Below are 20,105 nucleotides of genomic sequence, written 5' to 3' on the forward strand. Positions count from 1 at the left end.
TATTTCTTACAATTTAATAACTTGATTGATATCGCACCTTAAGCTGAACCCTTAAGAACGTTTCTATGTAAAAAAAAAATATGTAGGTAAAATAAAATATTTAATTACAACTTAATACGACAGCGGATAACCGCGCGTAAGCGCCTTTTCGTACAAAATTGATCCCCATACAAACTGCCACCCCCCTTTCACCTAAAGGCATTGGCTAACTGCATAAAATGCATAAACATTCTAAAAAAAAACCGGCCAAGTGCGAGTCGGACTCGCGTTCCAAGGGTTCCGTACATTACACAATTTAGACAATGTATTTTTTATGTGAAACGTGAGTGAAATGTCTTTAAAAAACCCGTAGGATCAAAAACGAACTAATTAAGTCCGACTCACGCTTGACTGCAATTTCTAATAGGTTTTCCTGTAATCTATAGGTAAAGATCTATTTTGTGTATTTTTTTCAAAATTTTAGACCCAGTAGTTTCGGAGATAAAGGGGGGAATGGTCATTTTTTGCCTATTTTCTTGCATAACTTCTAAATTATTTATCCTAAAATTATAAAATATTTGAGATTTTCACAAGGAGCTCTTTCATTTGATATATAACACGATATGGTTTGAATAAATAACTTTATTTTTTAATTTTCTCATTTACCCCCCAAAAGTGGCCCCCATGTTTAAAATTCATTTGTTTATGTTACATGTCCGTCTTTGGGTCACAAACTTACATATTTATACCAAATTTCAACTTAATTGGTCCAGTAGTTTCGGAGAAAATAGGCTGTGACAGACGGACAGACAGACAGACGCACGAATGATCCTATAAGGGTTCCGTTTTTTCCTTTTTAGGTACGGAACCCTAAAAATGCATTAATATTCTTTACCAAAAGTGAAATGATAAAATTTTTACACTAATCCTTTTTTAAGAAATTATTGTTTTCTCTAACAAACTTTCACCCCCCTTTTTAAACCCTTACGGGATGATTTCTGGTATAGGGTTCCGTACCCAAAGGGTAAAAACGGGACCCTATTACTAAGACTCCTCTGTCCGTCTGTCCGTCTGTCTGTCACCAGGCACAGTTGAAATTTTGACAGATGATGTATTTCTGTTGCCGCTATAACAACAAATACTAAAAAGTACGGAACCCTCGGTGGGCGAGTCCGACTCGCACTTGGCTGGTTTTTAATTACTATGAGAGTTAGAAACTTTTAATGTATAGAATATGTTTTTCGCTCCTAACTCTTATAAAAAAAAATAGTCAAAAGTACTTACATCAAATTAGGTATATAAAAATAATTTCCATAATGTCAATATCCAGAGAGAAAAATGGTGATTGCTTTTGTATGAAGAAGCGGTCATCCACTATCCTCTTAATAATGAGGAATAACGATGAAATTTATTTACTTTGGGAGAACTTAATAAACTTCGTTTTCATTTAAAAAAGCAGGCTTTGTTAAATTGGATTTTTTATTTATGTACATATTATTATAATAAATTACGAGGTATACAATCAACAAGATCATAACAATCAATCAACAATTATTAATGGTGGTATTTGGGTGCAGCGTGTTGCGCGTGACCTTCGCGCTTGACCTCAGCATTGAACCTGAAACAGAAGTGACATTAATATTAACATATACAGGGTGGAAAAACTGAATGGGCCCTGGGGGGAAGTACCTTAAAACCTTAAATTAGCACATTTTACTTAAAGGAAACTTTCTTTTATTTTTTAAAAGAAACAAGACTTCATTCAAAGATTATTTTAAATTCGCTTGTCTCGCCCGACTAAAAATTTCTAAAAATAAACATTCGCTATTTTGTTCTACTGGTCGATACAGTTAATGTTAATGATAACATATCTCCAAGAAACATTAGGTCTTACACTCGTCTGTCGTACAAGATATCCATGAAATCGAATATTTAGACAAGCGAAATTGAAAAAAAAAACGTACACATCATTGAATGCAGTTTTGTGTCTGTTTAAAAATTAAAGAATGTTTCCTTTCAGTAAAATGAGCTAACTTAAGGTTTTAAGGCACTTTCCCTCCAGGGCCCATACATTTTTTCCACACTGTTTATACATATTGCTGTTAAATTATATTACAAACCTTAAATCTGATTTTTTACCTTTAAACGAACAATTCTTGTATTATATATATTTATATATTTCGGGGATCTTGGAAACGGCTAACGATTTCGATGAAATTTGCTATATGGTGGTTTTCGGGGGCGAAAAATCGATCTAGCTAGGTCTTATCTCTGGGAAAACGCGCATTAATGAGTTTTTATATGTTTTCCGAGCCAAGCTCGGTCTCCCAGATAGTTTATCTTATTAGAAGTAATCTTACTAGCAATTCTGCACATAATATGCAAATGCATTCAATTCCAATAAAAATAATATCTAGATAAAGAGACATAATGATTTTGTGACATGACAAGCGTAAAAACGTAAAACAAACACAAATTATTAAACAGCTTACCCGCTGTGCTTATCGGCGGAATAGTGCACAGTCCTAAGAGTGCCGTCGGCCTCGTGCAGGCTGTAGTAGCCCTTCACGACGTCGCCGTCGCGGGACTCGTGCTGAGACTTCTTGTCGCCGGTGTGCGGGTCCTCCACCTTGTACTCGAACTCGTATTTAGGGTGCGCGTAGTAGTCGTGGTGGCCTTCGGGCGCCTTGCTGGGAACGTCGTGGCGTTGGATGTTTTGCGAGGAGACGGCATGGTGGTGCTGGTGGTCATGGTGAGATTCAATATGGGCGGGCTGGTGGTAGGATACTACACGCGCTGGTTCGTGGTGTTCATGCTTGTATTGTTCGTGCCCATTATTATGATGAGTTTGGTGTAAAACGATGCTCTGAGATGAGTATGCATGCCCATGGTCTAGCGTATGTTGCTGCTGATATTGGGCGGCAGCTACGGTAAGGGCAACGACGACAAAGATGATCTGCAAACAAGTAAAACATGATAAATGTACAAAGACTATTCAATTCAGTCACATAATTCTTTAAACAGTCTAACTTATCGGGACTGTGACGTGTTCCTCGTCCGACAATCTGGTGGAGTCTTCGGAGGAAAAATATCCCAGAGAGGTACATTGATATAATAGGTGACATGTACAGAAACGTAAAATCGGTCATCCGAACCACAGTGGGGCAAACCAAGCCAATAGCAGTTACCGAAGGGGTACATGAAGGTTCTGTGCTAAGTCCATACCTCTTCTGCCTGGTGATGGATGCACTCACTGTACATGCCCAAACCAAACCACCATGGACATTTATTTACGCAGACGATGTAGCCATCTGCACAACATCCCGAGAAGAGTTAAAAGTAGCTCTCGGTGACTGGAAACGTCAGTTGAAGACGGGGGGCCTGATGCTGAGCATCGCGAAATCCCAATACATGGTGTGTAATGAACCAAACTAGCCTGAAGACCCCCTCGTTATCGATGGACAGCAAGTCACTCGGTGTGACGAATACAAATATCTGGGTACCATGTTGCACACCTCAGGAAAATTGGAGATGAACTTGCAGCACCGGATTGCCGCTGCCTGGCTGAAATGGCGGGAAGTGACTGGCGTTACCTGTGATCGGAGGATGCCCGTAAAGCTTAAGGGCCTAGTATATAAGAGCATAATAAGACCGGTTCTAACCTATGGGGGTGAAACATGGGCTATGACGCAGAGCCATGTCCGGTCCGTTCAAGTCGCCGAAATGAAGATGCTTCGGTGGATGTGCGGAGTAACGAGGCTTGATAAGATACGCAACAAGCACGTTCGCGGTAGCCTCGGAGTACGTGATATCGCCGATAAGCTACAAGAGAGTCGACCGAGATAGTTTGGACACGTGAAAAGAAGACCTCCTGATTACATCGGGAATGTTGCTATGGATCTGAACATTGCTGGGTTCAGAGGAAGAGGAAGACCGAAGATGAGATGGGCAGATAGATACCATAGCAAAAGACATGAGAGCCTGCGACGTTTCAGTGACGACACGTCCGATCGTGCAAAGTGGAGAGAAAAGACAAGAAAAGCAGACCCCACAATCAGATGGTAATAATAATGCTAAGGAGAGAGAGAGAGAGTCTAACTTATCGGGACTAAAAGCTATATGCCAGTCGGCGGCTGGAAGTTAGACCATCATACTTCGTTTTTTAGTTTTAGAAAAATGGCAAACAATCTTGACGTGTCTTTTTATTGAAAAACGTTTTTTTTAATAGTAACTATTACTTATGAAACAAAAAAGAATGTAAATGAACATATATGCTATACGTCTTTTTCAATAAACAGACACGTCAACATTGTTTACCTCTTTTCAAATGCAAAAAAAAACGAAGTATAGTAAAATGTAACATCGGTAACAGCTCAGGAGCGGTATTCGACATGCGTTAAGTGACGTTTCGTGTTGAACTTCAGTTGAATGGAAGAAATCGTGTGTTGTCGAATAGGTAAATTTGACATTAGCAATCCACAGTTAGGTGACAACGAAACCAAACCGAACCACGCCGAGTTCAGAGCCATTTTAAACCGTATAGTAGTAAGAAAACAAAGTTGATTTTTGTTGCATAATTTTTTCAATGAATGAGTTTTGGTTGTACCAAATGATACTTTCCACAGTTGATGAACAAATGATTCATTCCACTGTTGAACTGATGTTGAAGCCGAAACTGACAGTTGTGCATCTCGAATAGGGCCCCAGGTTAGCCTGTGATTTTAGGTAACCTGGGGCACTTCTTCCAGCCCTTACAGTTAGTAGTAAGTAATAGCTAATAGTGTTTAATAAAGAATTGTTTTCTACCTTTGTGTACATAGTCGTATATTTGTGATGATCGCTGTCGAAGTAAAAATACAACTGATAACTTGAATATGTCAACTACAGTATTTTATAGGAATACTTTTACAAAAGTTTCGTAAGGACAAGACTTCAAAAAAAACCTGAATATTTCAATTTCATTCATTTAGCGGATAAAGTGAGAGTAAGTAAACAACCTTGTCTTTTATGAATTTGTTTTGATGTAAATGCTTTCATTTCTCTTCCTACGTAATTTTTTTATGACATAGCCCTTGACCGTGATAAAGTTGGCTAAATATATCATAAAAACAATATCCCTTTTCCTTGTTCCAACGTAGGCACCATGTTGGTCACTTTAATTGAACCCTATGCCATACATATACCATATTTAGGTCTGAAAAATATACGTAGATTAGTAAGTATCAATTTATTTTCGTGGTAGTTTAAGTAGTGTACAAGACATATCCATTGACTCAAGAAAATCGATGTAACGCATATTTTTCTTGGTCCTTTTAAATGAACACCCAGAAGTAGCACAACACCTTAAGTTCTAAGTAGTTGAAATACATAGTATTGTTTATATACCTACATAGTGACAAATCGTATATCTTATTTATGGACAGTATTCGAATACATCAAACTTTTAAACTTTCAGTTTAATAAATATTTAGTTAATTCACTGGCGATTTTCAATTTTTATTTTATACATATTCGTAAATTTGAGGAAATAATCTTTAGATTAGCTAGGCTTTAGCCTCACAAATAAAGGAGGCTGACAACCCACATACTGCATACAATGCTTCGAGAATCGTGAATGTTGAAGAAGTTTATTTTTTATTTTTTTAGTTATATGCGAATTAAATCTGCCATATTATACTTCTGCTGTTTATACTTAATTTCAAAACATACAATTCGACTTGACTGACCGCATTATTGAGCCCTCATAAGACGGCGCTATTAAATAAGATGCTTAAAATCCTTTAATTATGCTTTTAATTGTCCCTTTGTACATAAAACATAAATATGACAGAGGCCAGGCAAATCGCATTTCACATTTAGAAGTCATAAATAGCAGTAGCGGTGTCAGATTATATCCCTACGTATAAAACTAAAATTATAAAACCAGCCAAGTGCGAGTCGGACTCGCGCACCGAGGGTTCCGTACTTTTTAATATTTGTTGTTATAGCGGCAACAGAAATACATCATATGTGAAAATTTCAACTGTCTAGCTATCACGGTTCATGAGATACAGCCTGGTGACAGACAGACAGACGGATGGACGGACAGGCGGACAGACAGACAGCGGAGTCTTAGTAATAGGGTCCCGTTTTTACTCTTTGAGGTTGGGTGTGGAGGTTATCTGTCTTGATAACATTGAATTGTATTGGTAACTTGTTTGCAAAACTTAACTAAATTACCACGATGATCAGAAAAACAAATAGGGTTCATTTCCATATGATTTAAGTATTTTGCGAAGGTTAATCTCATAAATTATAACTAAAGATATTTATTATGTCGACGCCTGCAGTGTCACTTGCAATTTATGTCAAAATTTTAAAGATTTGCGTTGGCAATTTTAGTCTCCTGATAAAACAATATGAGCAATCAGTTTTGTTTATAGAACTCTAAGTCAATATTTCTTTATTTCAAGGCGATTGAGTCAAATGTGAAATATACATATGTAAAGCATACTCCTTTATAAAGTACTTAGCCAGAAAACTATAACTAAGCAAAAAAAAACACAAACATATATTCTGAATTCTGAAACAGGGTTTCGTAAAAATACATAATATGAAACGGGTTAAAACTAGGTATCCAAATATTGTTATATACTTAAGTTTTACGATTAGCACTAAAAATTCGGTGAAATACCTACGAATTTGTAGTATAATTTTCATTGCGATAATTAATTTAAGCCCCATGCTAAGTTTTTTTTAATACGCACGTCTTCGAATTGAAAAGCAGAATGTGGCTCATCGGAAAAGGACGCATTTCATCCCCTCGTAAGCAATATACTATAAATATATCTTGGTATGCTTAATGGTATATCTTTATCTACGGAATTTCTCTCATAGGTACAAAAAAGTTGTACCCAAAAACACCATTATATTGTGTAAACTACCAGTAATTATGGTTAACCTTAATACCTGAATCCAAAATAATCGATAATATAAGTATTTTAATTATTTACTACTCTTTTTGTAGGTAGTCCTTTTTTTCGCGTACTACTTGTTGTACGTCAGGTCAGCTACCACTTTTCTCAAAGCTCATACTCATACCCATCCCAAACCAAACCATGGCCATACCAAACTATACTTATACGTACTCATACAATACACATCCCCCAGTACCCATCGCACACCACACCATACCCGCACTCATAGGTACCTATACCAAATTCATATCCTTACCATACCACAAATTAAAAAATAGTTACTACGTAACAGATACATCATTCCCATACAAAAGCGAAAATACCTACGCTATAATAGCCTACAAAATCTTAATAATAATACCTGCTGTTCAGGACGAGAAGAAATGTACCATAAGTACGCGCACAAAGAGTCGAGACTGCCATGCTCGCCGTGCGAGTCACGTGCCAACGCGTCATCGTAAGAATGCGCTAGGGTTGTACTGTTACTTATGTTATTATTGTAATAAAACGAATGTTGCGAATCAACCATATTTTTTTTAAATATTTGATTGACTAATAAAAACAACAATTATATTACCTGACTCAAAAAACTCCTTAATTTAAGATTTACCTACTTATGTTCAAAGAAATAAATGGTGACAAAATTCATAGATAATACTACTCGGTAAATACGACAAATTTTCCTTTGTTTTTTGACTTTTACACCCATCTACTGCACAATAATTACGTGGTTTCGGCATTTCGAAGCGTAGGCGCGGGAAACGTGCGGTGCGAGCGCTCAGGCGGGCGTTCGGCGGCCCTCTGTCGATGTCGGTTGTATCGTCGACGATACGCCGAGCGGTAGGCATATAGCGCGTGGCCTTGAGCGAGTGAAGGAGGCCTGACCATACTCATAGCCGGTATGGCTACTCATCAGAGGGCGGAATTGCTAATGGCAAAAATCAAACGTTAATAGAGTTGAACGTTGAATTTTATCGACTTTTTCAGCTATCGATAAGTCCAGTCACCTTTTACATTAACCTCTTTAATTAGCTAGTTGACCATTTGACCTCTTTGATTAGATTAAAAGTAAATTGCATGGCAGTTAATTGTCATTTCTGCCACTAGTTTTTTTGCAACTAATTCACGTTTGTAAAAAATGGTTAATCCAAAAAGAAAAACAATTAACAAATTGATAAAGAAGTATCCTTTTCTTACTTACAACGAAAACAACTCAACAATATACTGCTTTAAATGTAAGGTTCACTTAAAGCAACTAAAAAAATATTGCGTTGAAACTCACATAACGAGCAAAACACATTCACCTGAGTTTAAAGAGGTAAAGAACGATAATAGTTTTTATCTAGATTTGATAATATTTCTCGTTTGTTGCAACATTCCATGAAAAAAAATTATAATCCACATTTCCGGAATTTTTTAAGGTGACTGAACTTATCGATAGCTGAAAAAGTCCATAAAATTCAACGTTCCAACTCTATTAACGTTTGATTTTTGCCATGAGCAATTCCGCCCTCTGCTACTCATACTATACACATGTTATAATTATACACATCTTCATACTCACATCGTACATCCTAGACCTTTACTTCACCCACTACTTGTAGTAACTACAAAAGTAACTGGGTCGAAATATCGGGAGCTCGTAAATAAATTACTTATTTACTCACTTACTTACAAAAGGTAATCACGGTCTATATCCCGGTCAATATAAGTCTACTGCAAAAGTAACTTTTTAAAAGCATATTATATTTATATAGAACTACAAACTTACTTATGCAGTTCTTAAATCTTTAAAACGTCGTGACTGAAATTGCAATATTTTTAAGTTTTTTATGGCTTGATAAGCTAAACGCAACTTCTGTTTTTTTAGTGATGAATAGGCAGGCGTTTTGACCAGGATCCCACCTGAAGGTAAGTGATGATGCGGTCTACGGTGGAGCACGCTTACCTATGAGATACCTATTAACTCTTGCCTTGAAGAGCCCCAGATTGTACTCATGATCGTGAGTAAGTGAGAGTGTCAGTGACAAAACGAAGGAACTTTGACGTGCAATAATTCTTAAACTACAAGTTCAAATTGAATGTTCTTGGGAAAATATCTAAGCTATATTATACCCTATGTCTTAGTCACAACTTAAAAAACTTAAATATTACTTAACTAATTAATAAAACTAAACAAATCTAAAAAAAAAATTGTAGGCAGAAATGGTGGTTCGTCCGAACTGTAACTCATATAAAATAAGTGTAAATTTTAATATAATATATATTATATTATATAATAAAATATTTTTATCATTATCTGCCTACAATAAAAGGGAACCAAATAAAAATGATGAGTCTCTTAAACAATCTAGTTTATTCCATATTTACACTAATAATATAGGTATGTAGCCATGTACCATGGAGTTAAAACAAGTCAACAATTTGTGTATCTCTAAATATCACAAAATCAATGATGATGAGCTGGAACAGTGTGCTTGGCATGACCTTCATGGGTGACAACGGCGTTGAATCTGCGAGCAAAACATAAATAAATTGAAGTTCCTTTGTCCAAGGCATATAAAGAATATAGCCCTAAAACTATGAAAACGGATTATATCGCGTATATTGAACCCCGTCACCCGTTGACCACGAACGCTGTAAAGAGTTCGAAACGTCGGGATGTATTATAAATTCAATATACGCGATACTCATGAAATAAAACTATGAAAACATAATCCGTTTTCATAGTTTTATTTCATGAGTAACTATCGCGGTAACCGAAGACAATATTAATATAGCCCTAGGTATATTCTTCCCTACACGAAAAGTAGGGATGACATTTTTTTACTTTAACATCATAAGATATCTCGTTGGATAGGTATTTCTAAAATGCATATTTCAAGGAAAGTCTTATATCAAAAGGACCTACCCGTTTCAAAACTATAAGCTTTAAAGTACTAGATAATACTTAACCTAGACCTTACCAGTGAATAACCATTAAGTATTAGAAACATGGAAAATATTACTGCATTATGAGTATTTAGTAACTTCAAAAAAAATAATGCTTGATATTGAAATTTGAAATACTGCTTACCCGCTATGTTTATCAGCAGTATAGTGCACGATCCTGACAGTGCCGTCAGCTTCATGCAGGCTGTAGTAGCCCTTCACGACGTCGCCATCGCGGGATTCGTGGTGGGACTTCTTGTCGCCGGTGTGCGGGTCCTCCACCTTGTACTCGAACTCGTATTTAGGGTGCGCGTAGTAGTCGTGGTGGCCTTCAGGCGCCTTGCCGGGCACGTCGTGGCGCTGGATGTGCTGTGACGAGACGGCGTGGTGGTGGGCCTCATGACCATGTCCCAGTTGGGGCCGGGCAACAGCCACAGCTAGGGTAGCAGCTACTACGAAAGCCTACAAGAACCGAAACACCCTCATTAATATCACTGGAACAGTGAAATATTGTATGTTTGGATGTTTGTTCTTCCATTTGATGAAATTTGTCAATAAAAAGGGATTAACAGTTTTTTTAATTAATACTGTGTTTATTTTTAAGTAACCCACTACATGCCTAATTAAATATTATCTAATATTAGTAAATTAGGTTTTAAATATACGTACCCTGAAATGCATGATGATAAATTAGCAGTTGTTAATCAACAGGTACTATAATTGTGACTGATAAGATATCAATACTGCAGTCACTTTATATATGTACAACTTTTGGGGGCTCGACGGGCTCGTTGTTTCAAAGCTGTTGACCGCGACCACGTGCTGGCGAAATTGTATGCGCACAGTACTTTTGAATGTCGACACATTCTTTCTATTTTGCTTTTGACTTCTGGTATGACATTGCATATTTCATATTTGTAATGCAAGCTAATTAAAAAATAGTTACATATTGATTGTGGCAATATCAGTAGTTGAAATATTACTTACATGGTTTGATCATACATCACAAAAAGCTTTACTATCTATTTCAACAAAAAAGAAAAAAAAAGTTCAATGTTGAATATCCTCATTCTCTTATCTAAAGACACCCTATTTCACTTGTTTTCTTAACTCATAATGCAGCGATGGCCAGCGGAACTAAGACTGTTCACACTGGCTTGGCACCACAATCGTATGAGGATTCAGTGTGACAACCGAACTCATGTGTAATGAAAACGGATATTCTTTGTATCGTTTTTTACAAGTTGTGACACGTGCCTGCCCACACGCAGTAAAAGTACATTATGGTCAAAGCAGAGAAGTAGGCGATTGCTGACCAAGTTTAGTATTCGATAATGTAATATTTGACTTGCTAATCCGATCCTCTATTCTGCTCCACTACGCATAACAGTGGTAACAGTCATCGGACCACTCAATGAAATTTTTACAATATTTTCTCAAAATTAAGACTATTTTTCCAACGGCTTTTACCAACACGGTTGTGCTTTGTAATGCTCAGTGGGCAATATTGAAATGATAATCTATGTTTTATTTAAATGATCCTCCAAGTCAATACTTGCCGATTTCTAAATCATTATAAACATACCTATTACAGTATACTAAATTGCTAAGATATTTTGACAACAAATTTTAAAGTATAGGTGGTGCAAGTTCTCCCATGTAGAAAGTAAATCGACGTTGAAAGAAATGTAACCAAAACACAAGGCCGCTCACACTTGTCAGTTGGACAAATTAAATATACTGGTTTGCTGGATTTTTTGTATCTTGCGTAAGTTTTGATTAAGTAGTGCTATAAAACATTGCAGAAAAAATAACAACATCAGTTGAGAACTGTTCGTGCACTAGGAACAATACCTACTAATTAAACACTATGAACTCAAAGGTTTACACCTATTTAATAACTTATATAAATATTAAGTACATTAAGTATATATATTTAATGCAAACACATTAATATTAAGTAAAAAAAAGTGTTTAATTTGGTTTTACCCTATATTGAATACAAATATTTAATTTTAAAACCACTAAATTAACCCAATCACAAAAATATGCAATAGAAATAATTAAAAACTTTTTTTTTTGTTATAAAATGCAGTGGTCCTGAAAAAAAAATCCTTATTTTTTGTTTTCAGATCATATTTGCTGCCTGTATCCTGGCTGTAGTAGCCGCTCGGCCACAGGAGAGTCACGGACATGGACATGACTCCCACCACTACCACGCTGTTTCCTCACAGCACATCCAGCGCCACGACGTGCCCGGCAAGGCGCCCGAAGGCCACCACGACTACTACGCGTACCCTAAATACGAGTTTGAGTACAAGGTGGAGGACCCCCACACCGGCGACAAGAAGTCCCAGCACGAATCCCGCGATGGCGACGTCGTGAAGGGCTACTACAGCCTGCACGAGGCCGACGGCACTGTCAGAATTGTGCATTACACCGCCGACAAGAAAACTGGGTAGGCAATATCTATCTATAATATAAATGAAAAGGAAAAAAGTGATGCAATGTTTGTGATGATTTTATATCATTAATTTTGTGAAAAATAATAACATGTGTATTTCTCCTTCAGATTCAACGCTGTTGTAACCCGTGAAGGACACGCCAAGCACATTGTTCCTAGTCGTCACCACTGATTCTGCGATTATACTTATATAACTATGTTGTTGACTATTGTATAACTTAATTTGTTTTTAAAGGAGTATTTATTAAATAACTATTATGTGAAATACTTTAAAATATGTGTTTTTATTCCTATGGTCTCTATGGTACCTAAGTATATATAATATGTAGAGGGCGGAATTGCTCATGGCAAAAATCAAACGCTAATAGAGTTGGAACGTTGAATTTTATCGACTTTTTCAGCTATCGATAAGTTTAGTCATCTGACTTTAACATTAACCTCTTTAATTAGCTAGTTGACCATTTGACCTCTTTGATTAGATTAAAAGTAAATTGCATGGCAGTTAACTGTCATTTCTGCCACTAGTCTTTAAGCAACAAATTCACGTTTTTAAAAAATGGTCAATCCAAAAAGAAAAACAATTAACAAATGGATAAAGAAATTTGTCTTACTTACAACGAAAACAACTCAACAATATACTGATCTAAATGTAAGGTTCACTTAAAGCACTTAAAAAAATATTGCGTTGAAACTCACATAACGAGTAAAACACATTCACCTGAGTTTATAAAGGTAAAGAACGATAATAGTTTTTATCTAGATTTGATTATATTTCTCGTTTGTTGCAACATTCCATGGAAAAAAAATATTTTTTTTAAGGTGACTGAATTTATCGATAGCTGAAAAGTCGGTAAAATTCAACGTTCCAACTCTATTAACGTTTGATTTTTGCCATGAGTAATTCCGCCCTTTGATAATATGCTATTAAATTTTATGGTGCCATACATAAAAAATCTTGGGCGCTGGTGGCCTAGTGGTAAGAGCGTGCGACTTGCAATCCAATCAATGCAATGCAATCTCGTACCAATGAGTTTTTCAGAACTTATGTACGAAATATCATTTGATATTTACCAGTCGCTTTTCGTTGAAGGAAAGCATCGTGATTAAACCGAACTAATCCCAATAAGGCCTAGTTTACCCTCTGGGTTGGAAGGTCAGATGGCAGTCGCCTCCGTAAAAACTAGTGCCTACGCCAATTCTTGGGATTAGTTGCCAAGCGGACCCCAGGCCGCCATGAGCCGTGGCAAAATGCCGGGACAACGCGAGGAAGATGATGATGATACATAAAAAATCTTAATCTTGTAGTCATGATTCTTTCTTCCTAATAGCCATATACAAGTATAGGCCAAGCAATAAGAAGGTATAGAGGGAAATGCTAGGAACACAATTTTTAACTTCGTAGATTTGTTTGGACTAGTTAAGATATGAACATATCAAAAGTCCCCGGCCGTAACTGGTGCTGGGGGGAGAGAGGGGTTTGAAGGTTCCATTTTTCGGTTTTTCGATTATATTTCGGAAACTACGCGTCTGAGCGACTTGGCCACTTATACAAAATAAAAATAGATTTAATTTGTTACAAGTTTTATTCAGTCAAGTTTTTCGATATCTCGTATAGTTTTTGAGATATCCGCTCTTGAAGGTTTATTTAGGGCTCTCATTTTTATCTTGATTATCTACATTAGTTAAGCTGCCAGGCCGGGTTTGGTAACGTTTTCGTATAAATTGATGGGGATGCTGAATTCATTTATGGTATCAACATTGACACCTTTCCGGCGTAAAACACATAAACTTTAAACAAATAACTTTTTTTTTACTCCTCTTCTAGCTTAAACCGCTGAACCGATTTAGATGAAATTTGGTAAATAGGTGTTTTAAGTCCCGATACAGGATATAATATACCTATAGTTTTTATCTCAAAAATCATTCTTTGAAGGTGTGAAATTTGGTGTGAGGGGAATTCAGCTTCTTCGCCGAAGTTGAATTCCTGAGGTTAATACTGTTTAAATTTAGGTTTGAAGTCATGTTTGGTATCATTATCAACTAAATCAAACATGTAGACCATCCCAAATATTATTTAAATAAGTTCGCGGTTATTGAATCCCCATACAAATTTCCACCCCACTTTTCACACCCTTATAAGATGATTTTGGTTATAAAAACTATCGTTTGTACTGTCCCGGGACTCAAACCATCTCTATACCAAATTTCAACGAAATCGGTTCGGCGGTTTAAGCGTGAAGAGTAGTTTTATAAAAAATCATTTTTTTAAATTTTGTTTTTACTTAGGAATGGTGTCAATGTTGATACCATAAATGAATTCAGCACCCCCGATTTATACGAAAACGATCCCAAACCCGGCCGCGTATTTACAAAGGCTATACTGATATGGTTCAGATGCGAACTGTACGGCTACCATGAGTTCCGTAAATGATGGTAAATGACAGTCGAAAGTGAGAAAGTTAAGGAAAATGTATGGAGTAATTGTACAGTGCCTCTACCGGTCACGTAAAAAACTAAAAAAATCAACTGGCACCATGAGTCACAAACGTTTTAACGTGAGTTTTCTATACATGCCTAACTTCACACCTAAAACGTTCTCTTTCTAACTATATAATGAAAACTGAGCCAGAATTATTCTAGGTAAATACTTTACGCCGTTTACGCGAATAAACGTGACAGATGTCATCGAAAAATACGTGCGTTTTCGATGTGACATTTTCTGTCAACTTGGAAACAACAATATTTGAACGAAATATTTTTATTCGGATGTTTATTACCGTTTTGTATGTGACAAATGCATTTCCGTTATTAAATTATCATTTAAATGCTTAGTTAATCATTGTAGTTTTATCACGACTTACCTAAAACACACGAAAAAACAGAAATATTTGAACGTACGCTAAGAGTGTCAAACAGTCAAACAAGAGGCAAGTGCTCGTTTAGAAAATAATATTAAAATAAATAACTACACTGTGTAAAGTTCGGTCGAATTAAACGCCTTATAGTAAAACTTTTGTTCCTCCAAGAAAACAACCCCACAAATATAATGATGGAGTGTTATTGTAAGGCCTAATCCTATCAGACAACCTGCGATGTCTTTATGATGTCTCGATACCTTTTCAAAATGCAAGGTAAATATACCATATGATTAGTGACTAATGTATAAAGTATGAATGTGTATAATGCTTAACGTAGGTAGCAGTAAACTTACTAAATAACCTATAAACTTATTCTTTTTCAGGAGTATAACAACAATGATAGTAGCTGATGAAACTTGGTAACTTAAGTAACAGCTATGGAACTGTATGATCACAGCCACATCATCTGATGTGGCCGAATGTGCAGTATTCTGGATGTGACTTGGCCAGTAAACATCATTACACATTCAGAAATTATAAAAACAGGAAGATATCTGAAGAATATAGTGTTATACAGTGCTTTTTAAAAACTAAATAAGAACTAAAAATATGTTGGTAGTGAAAGTTAGATGTATAGTTCATAAATCACCTAAACCTGAGTAATCTTTAGGTACTTTAACCGCTTCGAACTACATATCAATGCAATTTGTAAATAAAATAGGCCACAGGCAACTCTGGAAATTCTAAAAATGTTATATAGTCATAGAGAAAGATTATGCTAGATATTTAACTTTGTGAACACTCGCTAGAAAAATGATGTACCTTCTGGAACGCAACAATATTTCCAAGGTTGTAATAAATAATAATAAAATGAAGTGGTATTTTTTGTTTAATAGGTTTGTAGCATATTTGGTAAGTATGTACAACTAACAGTAATAACTACATCTCATACTAACTTCATATATAAGTATATAAATAAGATTATATGAGATTTGATAATTTAGATTATCATAGTAATACCATTTTTTTGCTTTTGCGTGGATCTAATCTGCTTGTCATTAGACCCAGTTCACACATACAGTTTCTGATACAGAAAATCATGTGTAATCAAAACAACACTATGGTTTAGCAAGAGGTGCATAGGCATATATATATATGTATAACATTTAATACTCGCGTTTTGAACACATATTAGATTAGGCCCCATTCGCACGCGAGCTTAAAAAGCGTCGCATTAAAACCCGACGTTGGAGCTTTTTTACCGTTTCTGATATTTGTGTTCATATGAACGCTTAAAACTCACTTGTGAGTCGTACTCCCTGTAGGCCGAGCACATGATTGGCGCGACAGTATCTCGCCGCGAGATAGACTACCCGTCTTTTACTAACTGTATGAATTAAAGAGGGACGGGTAGTCTATGTCGCGGCGAGATACTGTGGCGCCAATCATGTGCTAGCCCGGCAGCAGTCCCTGCCTTGTGGAAGTGTAGTAATAAAAACACGCTTCATTTTTTAAGAAGTTTATTTGCGTATTCCGGTAAAAATGGTCGGGACTCGACTTCTTGAATTTATAATTCGGGATCGAGCTCCCACATAGTTATTTGTTACGAATGTGACGATATGCGTTATGTATTCAAACGCGTCTCGGCAGAGCCATGACGATTGACACTCGAAAGCCATCTGACAGCAGCGCCGGCGCTTTTATAACGCTTGTGAGAACAGATACACGGAGTTCCGTATGCTCAATTCAATTTACGGCCAACGCTCAACGCCGAAAATCGAACAGTGCTCGATAAAAACCGGCCAAGTGCGAGTCGGACTCGCGCACCGATGGTTCCTTACATTACACAATTTAAACAATGTTTTTTTTTATGTGAAACGTGAGTGAAAGGTAAATTGCGGTTTACGATTTGTGACGTATTAAAAAAAACTACTTACTAGATCTCGTTCAAACCAATTTTTGGTCGAAGTTTGCATGGTAATGTACATCATATTTTTTTTTTAGTTTTATCATTCTCTTATTTTAGAAGTTACAGAGGGGGGGGGGACACATTTTACCACTTTGGAAGTGTCTCTCGCGCAAACTATTCAGTTTAGAAAGATATGATATTAGAAACCTCAATATTATTTTTTAAAAACCTATCCATAGATACCCCACACGTATGGGTTTGATGAAAAAAAAAATTGAGTCAGTTCTAAGTAACCTCTAAAATTTTTTTTTTTTTCTATTTTTGTGTGAAAATCTTAATGAGGTTCACAACATACATCTACTTACCAAGTTTTAACATTATAGTTTTTATAGTTTCGGAGAAAAGTGGCTGTGACATACGGACGGACAGACAGACAGACAGACAGACGTTTCCGTTTTTTGCCATTTGGCTACGGAACCCTAAAAAGCGCCGCGCTTAAAAACCGCCTTCGTGTGAATACATACATGGTTATCCATTTGTCATTTAAACGCTTTTTTAACGCGCGTTGAAAAAACTCTCGTGCGAATGGGGCCTTATTTACCGACTATAGTTGGTTAAACCAAATTGGCAGTAAATAAGAACAAAAAACTATACTCATCCTTTTCTTTTGGGTGCAAAGCCAGTGAAACCAGTGAAAGACAAAGATAGTATGATTCTCTGTGTGTTTGAAATGAGCATGAAACTAGATTCATGTTTGACAAACTATAACAATTTTATTTGGTATGAAGTTAGCTGCATAGTTCGTACGAGCGCGTGTTTAATAACCAACTTCAAGTATATTATTATTTAGTCGATGTGGCCTTATTCAGTTACGCGTTTGTACTTACAATTTGTCCTCTAATTTGTTTGTAAAACTTATGAAAGTGGCTACATTAACTATGGATGAAGTCGTTTCTTGTGAAGGGAAGGGATGTGTCCACGTATTACTCAACGAAGGCAAGGTAAAATCGTTAAACTTTGTAGAAAAACGGGATATCATTTCCGCGCCAAAATACACGACTTTTGTATTCTCAGATAAGTCAGTGACTGACTGTCAGTGTGACTGTCAGTCGCATAAGAGAAAATTCTGTACGGCCGTTTACAAAACACTTGGGATTGTTGTTTTACTTCAATTAAGGCGTAAATAATTAGTGTGACAGAGAAAAATGCCTGCAACTTGCAAACTTCGGTGTTCGCGGTAGGCCCTGATATGTTTGTAAAATTCTATCTAGTAGTAGTATGAGTATGCCCTGTGCGCTATGATTAGCTCGCCTCGATACGCTAAGAAATTCATTTGAGTACAAAGAGTAAAGATTGGACAGTTATTACGAAAACATAATTTTTCGGCTTGCCTTACTCCAAAACTCTAGGCACGCCACTGATGATTTAGCCCAGAATTTTGAATTCAGAGAATTATAAACATTATATGATAGCTTAAATAATATTATTAATATTAAATTAACAATAAACACATACATATATACAAGAAAGTAAATTACGTTGACCGCGTAGACGTGAGTAAATATGTCAATGTCAAAACTGGTAGTTTGCTAAGGATTTCGATAGGTAATTTACCGTTTACTCATACGTTTGATATTTAGTTCTTTAGGTGACACCTAGAGGCGCTGTACAATACTCCGATATAATTCTTGCTCTGTTTTTTAGTATACTTAGAAAGGGACAGCATCGTTTGCAGTGGAGTGAAGTTGGGCACATAATACGTAAACCGACGTAAATATGTGACGTACGCCGCGTTTATTCACTTGAAGTAAGTGAAATTTACTCTGGCAACTGATGGTAGAGGTACTAACTAGATTAGCTTTTGTTTGGACAAAACTTAACAAAACCCTAATCTATTATAGTATAGAAATTTACTGAAATCGTATAGACTTTATTAACTAAATTCATACGGATATTGTTACTACAAATGCTAGTCTGTTGCGATCTAAAATTTGAATAATATTTGAGTAACGACTCCGATTGTATTAAATAAATTACCGTTCATGCAAATTACTTAACAATGCCTAAGATTTTTTTTAACTTTTAGAATTATTTCAGTTGGTAGGTACGAGTAACCAAAATTTCGTAACCAGCTACAGAATGGGAATCAAGATTCCCAGTTAATTTGAAGCCGGTTACGTATTGGGCCAGCGTGTTACCGTTTGGTAACTAAGTTTGGTAACTAGCTACAAAACACGAATCTAAAATTCCTTTTATGTAGTCAGTTACGAATTGGGCTAGAGTGGAACCCTCTGGTAAATAAGTTTTGTAACTGGCTACAAAATGGGAATCCAAAATTACATTAAATCAATAGGTGGGTAGGTTAGGTTCGTTAGGTAGCTTCAAATGCCCGAAGGGCAAACCGCCCAGAAATAGGAGCCCCGCGAAGCGTGAGCCTGATGTAGATAATCAAGATAAAAATGAAAGCCCTAAATAAACCTTCAAGAGCGGATATCTCAAAAAGTATACAAGATATCGAAAAACTTGATTGAATAAAACTTGTAACAAATTAAATTTCTTTTCATTTTGTATAAGTGGCCAAGTCGCTCAGACGCATAGTTTCCTAGATATAATCGAAAAACCGAAAAATGGAACCTTCAAACCCCCCTCCCCCCAGCACCAGGGTTATGGCCGGGGACTTTTGATATGTTCACCTCCTAACTAGTCCAAACAAAGCTACGAAGTCAAAAACTGTGTTCCAAGCATTTCCCTCTATACCTTTTTTTGGGCATTTATTTCCTGGACTAAGTTGGTACACTTTTAAATAATACCACAGATTAAAAAATAGTTACTACGTAACAGATTCATCATTCCCATACAAAAGCGAAAATACCTACGCTATAATAGCCTACAAAATCTTAATAATAATACCTGCTGCTCAGGACGAGAAGAAATGTACCATAAGTACGCGCACAAAGAGTCGAGACTGCCTTGCTCGCCGTGCGAGTCACGTGCCAACGCGTCATCGT

The 20,105-nt window shown here is 36.4% G+C and overlaps 3 protein-coding genes across 3 annotated transcripts; 1 reads left to right on the forward strand and 2 right to left on the reverse strand.

Moving 5' to 3' along the window:
• Nucleotides 1-1,438: 1,438 nt before the first annotated feature.
• On the reverse strand, nt 1,439-3,240 carry LOC134742814 (histidine-rich glycoprotein-like). Its single transcript, XM_063676001.1, has 3 exons — nt 3,234-3,240; nt 2,472-2,970; nt 1,439-1,597 (listed from the first exon to the last, which is right to left on the reverse strand). Exons 1-3 carry the CDS (start codon nt 3,238-3,240, stop codon nt 1,534-1,536), a joined length of 570 nt encoding a protein of 189 aa, XP_063532071.1. The 3' UTR covers nt 1,439-1,533.
• Nucleotides 3,241-9,325: 6,085 nt separating this feature from the next.
• LOC134743141 (cuticle protein 19-like) lies at nt 9,326-10,610 on the reverse strand. The gene is made up of 3 exons (XM_063676483.1): nt 10,536-10,610; nt 10,012-10,328; nt 9,326-9,448 (listed from the first exon to the last, which is right to left on the reverse strand). Exons 1-3 carry the CDS (start codon nt 10,545-10,547, stop codon nt 9,385-9,387), a joined length of 393 nt encoding a protein of 130 aa, XP_063532553.1. The 5' UTR covers nt 10,548-10,610; the 3' UTR covers nt 9,326-9,384.
• Nucleotides 10,611-11,599: 989 nt separating this feature from the next.
• Nucleotides 11,600-12,519, forward strand: LOC134743139 (cuticle protein 19-like). Its single transcript, XM_063676481.1, has 3 exons — nt 11,600-11,748; nt 11,999-12,324; nt 12,439-12,519. Exons 1-3 carry the CDS (start codon nt 11,737-11,739, stop codon nt 12,500-12,502), a joined length of 402 nt encoding a protein of 133 aa, XP_063532551.1. The 5' UTR covers nt 11,600-11,736; the 3' UTR covers nt 12,503-12,519.
• The last annotated feature ends 7,586 nt before the right edge of the window (nt 12,520-20,105 follow it).

This window comes from Cydia strobilella, chromosome 7 (genome assembly GCF_947568885.1).
Source record: "Cydia strobilella chromosome 7, ilCydStro3.1, whole genome shotgun sequence".
NCBI classification, from domain to species: domain Eukaryota; kingdom Metazoa; phylum Arthropoda; class Insecta; order Lepidoptera; family Tortricidae; genus Cydia; species Cydia strobilella.